The sequence below is a fragment of the Phaeoacremonium minimum genome (assembly GCF_000392275.1).
Source record: "Phaeoacremonium minimum UCRPA7 unplaced genomic scaffold PA7_03_scaffold_146, whole genome shotgun sequence".
Taxonomy (NCBI): Eukaryota; Fungi; Ascomycota; class Sordariomycetes; order Togniniales; family Togniniaceae; genus Phaeoacremonium; species Phaeoacremonium minimum.
Window position 1 is genome coordinate 182,383 of NW_006921053.1, and position 8,495 is coordinate 190,877.

An 8,495-nucleotide genomic window follows, 5' to 3' on the forward strand; every position below is an offset into this window, starting at 1 on the left:
CCTGCTCCCCCAACTCAATACATGATTGTGTACTTCCGCTCGCTCTCAAACTTTTGGGTCTAATTAACCCAGACAGCATAGGAAATTTGGATTACTGTCTGACTGGAAGACTTGTGACGGCTGAACTTGCTTGAGCTGCCTACACAGGGATATAGACCAGCCAGGCGGTTGGGCACTTCTTCTTCACCTAAAGGACATCATTCAATGATCAATCCATTGGGTCGATATGTCGATGTCAAGTCAACTCTATATACTCTAAGGCGTGATTAACTATAGTTTACAGGGATTTGAATCTCACAAGTGTTCATTCAGAAAATCGATTCCCATCTTCTTTTGTCTAAGTTGGTATTTTTGTATATTTAAACAGAACATGCCTTGATTCTCAAATCCGTACGTGTCGGATGAACATCGGTGCCGATTCCCTACAGAGACTTTCATGTTCCACTTCTTACCGTCAAAGAAGCAGAAACGTTGTTGCTACAGGATTATCCCCGAAGACCGGAGCTTTCTGCGCCTCTGTCACAACGTCTTGCACGGTGGCCATCGTTTGCTTCTGGACTGCCTTTGTTGCAGGTTGTCTGGTTGCACCAGAAAGCCGCTGTGAGCCACTAGCATCTGTCTGGTTGTTTTCTGGTACCTCAGACTTCGGAGCCTTGTCCTGACTGTCATCGTGATCTGGGCTTGCAGGACGAGAGTCATCCTGATCCTGATCCCGATCTTGATCCGTGCTTGAATAACTGCCAGCTAGTATGCTTTTGCCCAAATCGGCCAGAATCTTTCCAAATGGTAGATCGTTATAGCAGTCTATACCCCCTGTATCGTCGACTATAGCACCATCTATCATCCTCCTGAAAAAGCAATCCCCCACAAGTATACAGCTAGGCCAGCTATCTATATGCCGCAGTATTAGCAGCATGCTATACCCAAGTATAATAGCGATTTCGTCTCCTTTCTTTACGTCTCCTGGTACTAACCCTGTATAGCCCTGTCTTGTAATAGCAAGGCGCCTGCCGTCGATAATAGTCAGGATGAAGTTTCTCTAGGTAAGTAACCTCTTCTTAACCTCAGGTAACTTAGTATCGTTCTTTTAGCTTCTAAGTCCTATCAAAATAGAGATATAGTGTTAAAGAAACTATAGGCTTGATCTCTAGTGATTATCTAATCTATATAGCTTATCTAAGGTAAGTAGTATCTCTGAGGTTAGCTGCTACTTAAGCTGCGCCCAAATTCGTTCAGCAGCAGCCTCTATAATAGTTAGCTAACCCTATACTATCTTCCTTATTAGCAGAGCCCTAAGCAGCATCTGCTTGTCAAATTGACCTTATAAAAGCCTCAGACACAGGTGAGCACAGCTATCAAGATAAAATTGAAAGGTTGAGATTCAGATTCTTAGCGATAGACGCATCAACAGATGCAGGCGGGCGACTTTTAAAGCCAGAACTGCGGCCTCCATAACCACGAGCGTTGACGCTGCGAAACTTGAAGCCAAGCCCTGGTTATAGCTTCCCCCTACAGATACATGATAAGACATAATACCATTGGCTCTCTGTACAGTAACCAGTTTAACACAGTAAAACATTCTCAATTAAGAGTCCACTTTTTAATATGTAGTAATTGTTGGCTTTTCTAACTACCAACTTCCATGGCAATCAGCCTCGAGGTCCCTGACAGCTATGAAGAGCCTCCAACAACAACAATAACAACAGCGTAAGGGTGCTCATGTCCTGACAGGGCCTCGAGCTCTCGCAGCTATGACCGCCATGAAAATGAGCCTCAGGGCTCCCACCGTAGCTTCGAGAGCTTCAACCATGCACAGCGTTGCCTCTGACGGCACTGAGTGCTCAGTCATAGCCTCAAGCTCGAATAGACATTGCGCTGAGGCAACACCTGCGCGTGTCAGCATCAACCCTGAACTTGCTATCAAGCTTATTCGTTTGGCGTGACCTTTTGGCTTTGAATTCGCTTACCAAGCTATACTGTCTGTGTGTTTAGCTCTGGGACTTCAGTGGCAAGTTTTCGCTTCTTTCTGTATTGATACTTTGCTAGTTGAACTGAAAACTACCTACACGGTCCGCTTGATCCGTGGAGGCATCTACTGCACAATGGAAAGCTTCGATTGATTTCTATGAGAATGAAGATACCAAACTACCCAAGACGAGAAGTACAAGTCCTATGTCTAGCACTTAACCAGTTCCAAAGGACCTCAAGGAACCAGTATCCATGAATCCTCACTCCTTCGGGAAAGATATTAATTTAGTATGGCGTTTCCCACAGTCCTCCGGGTTATCTTTAGTCTCCCGCCATATCCATCGTCGTTTTTTTATTGTCTTCCCAGCCCTCCAGTCGTATGTCCTAGGGTCTACTGGGATGCTTCCTGGAGATGTACGGTAGTTTCCTGGATTCCGCCTTAGATAAGGCAAGGAGGACCCCCATCCCTGTCTGCCATAGCGGTGGCGATTTTTGGTCACACGCTTCCAGATCTTCTTGCCCTGCGGTTCACCAACCTCTTCGTTCCATTTATCCACCATTTTGTCAAAATCAAAAAGATCAGATCGAGCCAGTTGAAAAGCAGACCAATTCACCTTCGGGTTATTGGTGAACTCGGGATTAATTGCGCCGTGGGGGCTTGTGGTAGATTGACTGAAATCGCACAAACGGCCGCCGACCCATGCATCCGCTTTCACGTCGCCGTGAATGATACCAAGCTCGTGAAGACCGAGGATATCTCGGAGCATTCCATCCCGATTAGCTGGCTCAAACTTGTCACTTCCAACAAGCAGTTCCTTGACAATACCTCGGATAGGGCGGTACTGCCCATCCTTCTGGGCAAAAGCACGGCCTATCTTAGCTCTCTCGTACAAAGTATCCATCCCATCCCATGTTGAGGGTATGAGACCAAATTTCTGCTCCAGAAGGATCTCGTATTCCTTCTTGAGCAGCAGATATCCATAACATTTGGCTGCCAGATCTTCGCGGCCAGCCTCTTTAAGCCGGCCATACACGCGACACTCGGCGCCAAAGGGATCATCGCACCACAGCCAATAATAAAAGTCCTCGTATTTGCGGTTGTGGCAGTCACCCCAGTCTATGCCGTGAGGTCCCAGCAGGCTGGGAGAAAAGAATTTAAACTTTGCACAATGAATGTTAGACGCTAAAGCCCGAAATGGTGAGTCCAGGGGAAGGTGACGATGGCCAACCTACCAGCTTTAGGGCATAGATACGTGCTCCGATCTTAACTTTCATGACAATGGAGGTACAGCATTTGTTGGCGTCAGCAATTACTTCGAGAAACTCGATAGAATCATCATCGCCGAAGTCAAAAGGCTGAATTTTGGGCCCTGCGACGGGCGGGAGCGGCCCCAGGTCCTTCCAAGATTCGGGGAGGACGGGATACATGGGGAGATTCTTCTTGTTCTCCCATTGCATCAATGGTTCATTCTCATCCACATCTGACGACTCATCGTAGAACTCTTTGCGGGTCGGGGGACCAAATTTAACTCCAAGCGGTGAACGAGGAATATATTCAGGATTTAGGTGCTCAGGAACAAGGTCAGAGAAATCCATGGTAACTCTGTGCGTTTGAAGGCCTGGAAAACTGTCGTCTGGGAACTTGGGTGAACTTTCAAATGGCCGGTGAAGGTGTGCAAGCAGGAAGAGATCCGGAGGGCTCTTTCATTTCATATGTCGCAATCCATCTATCGAAAGACGCTTATTGTGGAAAATCTATTTTTTTCTTCGTTCTTTGAGCATCATTCCGCCGTTTTTCTGCCTTTCTTCCGTCCCTTGTCTATGCGTCCTCCGTCTTTCCTCTAAGCGTCCTCCATCTTTCCTCCATGCGTCTTACGCACAAGCCACCTCTCTTATTTCCTCTTGAAATGGCATTCAAGTCGCTGGCTGGTTGCGGAAAGCCTACGCCAGCCATCACGGGTGCTCTGGAGAGAGAACAAATAAATTGGGGGTTATTGGGGGAAGAAGGAAGTACCCCCCAAAAACGGCCTAAGCGCGACCCCTATCAAACTTCTTTTTTCCTCCTTTGACCGTGAGACATCGAGCGGTAGTCGTTCCTGATGAGCAGCTTCCTAAGAATCAGGAAAAGACTCGAGTACGTAAGTTGTATTTCAAGAACTTCAGATTTGCAAACCTGTGGCACTATATCGATGTCGAGGATGCGTATGTTATCCGTCAGACTAGTGATGGAAAAATAATCAAGACCTGGAGAACCAAGGAAACAAAAAAGATCTACACCTTCCAGGAGGCAGGCATTGATCAACCAGGAGAAAGTTATTGGGTTTCATATCGTCATCAGCTGGAGCAATTTGTAAATCGAATACGGGGTCGGGAAGGGTCGGGACTATGGATCGATGGAGACGATAGCATTGCACAAATGAAGATGATCGACATGACTTACGAGAAGCCTGGATCACCGCTGCGGCCGTCAAGCAAATTCAACTATCTATGAGTCCGCTTGATTTTCTGTTGAGGATTTGCATTTGGTTGTGCGTCTGTTAGGGGGTTGGGTGAAATTTACACGTCGAAATCTCAATTTCGTTCTACGCGATGAATTCTCTGTGCAGGTTTCCAAAGTGACTACTATTTGACTATCATTTTTTTGCCTCTGATTTCATCCTTTCGCAGGAAACTCTACGGCTCTAGTCTGCCATGAGGTTGTTAGAGAAGATGTTGGAGCAATCGCACTGTCAATCATGATTGGCCCACAGAAGTGTAAGCTTCCTGGTTGAGTGCCTCCCGCTCGGTACAGTCCGATTTAAGTCTTACTACAACATCACATTAAGAGCGCGCCTTCAATCGTGGACAGTTCGAGAGGCGTCTAACTGGCATATCTAAGTGGCGCATTCTACACCACTGGAATTTCAGGTCTCCTCGGCGGGAGCCGAGCCCAAGAAGTAGATGGAGCCTGGACCCGTGCCTCGCTTGCCCCTGGAGCTGATCCTAGAGGTCTTATCATGCGTTTGCCCTGCTAACCCCACGATATTGCTACCGGCATCGCATCCGATCACAAGGACGCTACTTGCGGCGACGTTGGTCTGTCGCGCAACATATCCGGTGGCATCTAGGTATCTTGTTCAACATTGCCTTTATCTTAATTCTGATCTGCGCCTGCGCGATCTTCTGGTCCGGTTGCCACACAGGGTGCCTCTCTCGTTGGGCGACAACCATGCCTTTCAAAACATTGCATCTTTGTATCTGTCTCCTTTTCGACGGTCTCTTGACGACCTGCCGACTGCGATGTGGATTCGGGAGCTCTTCTACTTGGTATGCGGCAGTCTGCGGCGCCTTGTCATCGACATGCCACTGCGCAGCCTCTATCCAGCCGATGACCATCTCAATGTGAGGAAGACCCTGCGCGAAGGCTTCAGCACTCTCACAAAGCTGGAGGAATTCGTCTCCGTGCGCGACGAGCTCTACTTACGCGTCTACGAGCGCGAGTGGCTCATCGAGGAGGCGGAAGTGTGGACGCTCTGGCCCGCGCTGCGCCGCCTGGCGCTGTATAATGTTGACGCCGACGAGCAATTCTGGGGCCGGGTTGCTGGCATGCCGAAACTGGAGACTTTGATATTGACGCGAGCCGATGGGATGCAGGAGACTTGCATCAAGTCGAGCTACTTTGCGGCCACCCAGAGGCCGATTGATGTCTTGATCGTGAATGTCTCCACGGAGCATCCCCGTGAGATCCCACGCTGGGCATGGCAGGATGTGGATCCACAAATGAAGATGCAAGTGATGGTCTATGATGTTCCTACCTCATTTTATGGCGATGAAGACTACATCACTCTCTGCCAGGACTGGGTCAAGGCCGCAGCTCTGCGCGGGACCCTGTGGGATTGGAAGGGCTACCTGTTGCAGCCAGCGCCAGTTGGCTCTGGGCTCACTAATCCTGAGCCAGAGACGAGTTTGTGATGCAGGTCAAGGTGTTAGAGCTCGGGTGTTCCTCAAAGGGGATCATTCTTTCAACTCTGATGTAGCACGAACATCGAGTCTCGTACAATGTTGGTGAATATTTGTAAGGCATGTCACAAAGTGCAATGCAAGGAATTCTTATCCGTGGTGACAGCTGTCACTACAAGCCTTTGTGAGTGCCACGTTCTACCCTACAGTAGCCTCGGCACCTTAAAGATCAGCCAGCACTCAACATTGTCTGTGTGATGCTTATGCCCCCTTCGCAGGCAGCTAGGCCACGACTTTTGAACCGATCCAGAATGTGCTATGAAGACATACCACAGTAGTAAACGTGCAGTTTCGCCTCTGCCACCGAGACCGGGGAGTTCCCCTCTCCATCTGCTGCAAGATCGTCATCCGATCGATGGCATGGTCACATAGCTAGCTAGAGTGGGGTAGATAGGTAGCTTGGTGACTCGGTACTGTGCAGTATCATCCTTGAACTTCTCTGACAACAAAGGTAGGGCTTTAAAGGCAGTAGAATTGAGTTCCAACGTCCGATCAAGTCTCATAAATTCATAAAGACCCAGTCATTGACCTTCAACAGTTGTCAAGGCTCCCAGGTGAGACCTTCATAGATGTGTATCTAGCAGGTAACTCAATGAGGCTTTCTCAAAACGCAACCCCCACCTTACAGGCGCCTTTGGACTTGCGGCCCTGACGGACAGCGGACCCGAGCATGCTCCCGACAGACTTCCAATTGGCCGAAGAGTCCAAAGAACGACATAAGCCGCGAGATGGGATGCTTGAAGTGCCCAGGCGTGCCAGACCACTCGGACACGGAGAAAGACCGATCGGGCTGGTACGTACCCAGTGAGATGCGCCTGCCAGATTCGTCCAGGCGGCACAATTCCCAGGCATCTCAGTGGCTGCAGCCTCCCTTTTTCTCCGGGCGGTGCCTGGGGGGGCTCTGTGACCTGTATGATTCTGCCGTACTGTACGCAGTAGGTACCTTGGTGGCAATGCTTAATGCTATAGCGCAGCAATGTACAGTGCAATACGACCTAAACAACTGACCCCATCCGACACCAGAGACGGCCCCAGCGTCGCGGGACCTCCACATCTCTGCTTACATCCAATTTTCTGCTGCGCTCCTTTTTCTCCCTTCTGCTGCCGGCTGCTCCTCTTCTTGCTGCTGTTTGCACAAACATGCGCCGTCCGTTCTCCGGTTCCCCACGAAAGTCGCCAGCCATTCTCCAGAGTGAATTCCGTCCCTAGCAGGACGCCTCCTGCTGGCCAATGTAGCATTTTGAGCGGATAGTCCTCCAAGTCCCTTCCCTCTCCCTCCTGGCCGCGACCCGCCTGCCGATCCTCCTCTCCGCCAAAGCCGAACCCTCCGGCCGCATATCTCGACCTCCTACAAGCGCCAAACCTCGCTTCGACCACATCTCCCGCGCATACTGCACACCCCACACAACAACCCCGACCATGCCGGAGAAGCCCTTGACCGTCGCAACCTATGCGGCCGGGGCATCTCTGGCGGCCATCGCCCTGGTGTATGTCTTTGCGCCAACCTACTTCCTCGACGGCGACCCTGCAAACGCCAATTCCGGCGGCGGCGGCGGCTTCCTAGGCGGCGGACGCAAGAAGGGCGTCGTCGGGCTCGTCAATCCTGCCAATGACTGCTTCATCAACAGTGTTCTGCAGGCACTCGCCGGCCTAGGCGACCTCCGTCTGTATCTCATCCGTGAGCTGCACCGGCGCAGCATCGACGATGCCTGGGTCTACTCCGAGGCTGTGCCTGCCGATGCGGACGAGCGCGCCGCTGGCGCAGGCGGCAAGTCCAAGCCAATGCCAACATGGAAAATCGAGGGGCTGCAAGCCGGCCTCGTCACAAAGGGTCTGAAGGAGATGTTGGATCAGCTCAACGAGCGACCCATCTACAAGAAGACGATATCAGCTGGCCCATTTGTGAGAGTGCTCGAGGTGGCATTCCGCCAGCGCATTAGCAGGCAGCAGCAGGATGCTCAGGAGTTTCTCCAGGTCGTTGCTGAAAGGCTATGCGATGAGTATCATGCTGGGCATAGAGCAAGGAAATTCGCCAAGCGCAAAGCCGGGCTCGAGAATCCCATCAATGGTGTGGATAGTGCCGTTGTGGAGCAAAGATTGGCCAGTCTTGCGTTGAACAATGGTGCTGCAGACGTCAGTGCCACGGATCCAGGCCAACAAGTGCCTTCCATCCAAACCAATGGCGTGGACGAGATTGCCGATCTGGAAGAAGAGGAAGGCTTCCCGATGGAAGGGAAAGTTGAATCGCAGATTGAGTGCTTGACTTGTGGTTTCAAGCCGAGGCCCGCTATGGGTACTTTCTGCACATTGACTCTCAATGTGCCGCAAGTGTCATCTACGTCGTTGAACAAGTGTTTTGACGGCATGTTCAAGACCGAACACATTGACGACTTCAAGTGCGAGAAGTGTAGGCTGTTACATGCCAAAGAGGGGTTCGAGGTTGAGCTGGCAAAATCCACATCTGAGACCTTCAAAGAACGGATGACGGACACGATCGCAAGACTGCAGCTGGCCATCGAGACTGATCC

The 8,495-nt window shown here is 50.5% G+C and overlaps 2 protein-coding genes across 2 annotated transcripts; one reads left to right on the forward strand and one right to left on the reverse strand.

Annotated features, from left to right (window-relative positions):
- Positions 1-1,926: 1,926 nt before the first annotated feature.
- UCRPA7_2029 (hypothetical protein) lies at positions 1,927-3,564 on the reverse strand (the record flags this gene model as incomplete). The annotated part of the gene is made up of 3 exons (XM_007914606.1): positions 1,927-1,971; positions 2,583-3,128; positions 3,202-3,564. 3 exons carry the CDS (start codon positions 3,562-3,564, stop codon positions 1,927-1,929), a joined length of 954 nt encoding a protein of 317 aa, XP_007912797.1.
- A 1,683-nt stretch (positions 3,565-5,247) lies between these two features.
- On the forward strand, positions 5,248-5,919 carry UCRPA7_2030 (hypothetical protein; the record flags this gene model as incomplete). The annotated part of the gene is made up of 1 exon (XM_007914607.1): positions 5,248-5,919. The coding sequence occupies one exon, from the start codon at positions 5,248-5,250 to the stop codon at positions 5,917-5,919; it is 672 nt and encodes a 223-aa protein (XP_007912798.1).
- Positions 5,920-8,495: the final 2,576 nt, after the last annotated feature.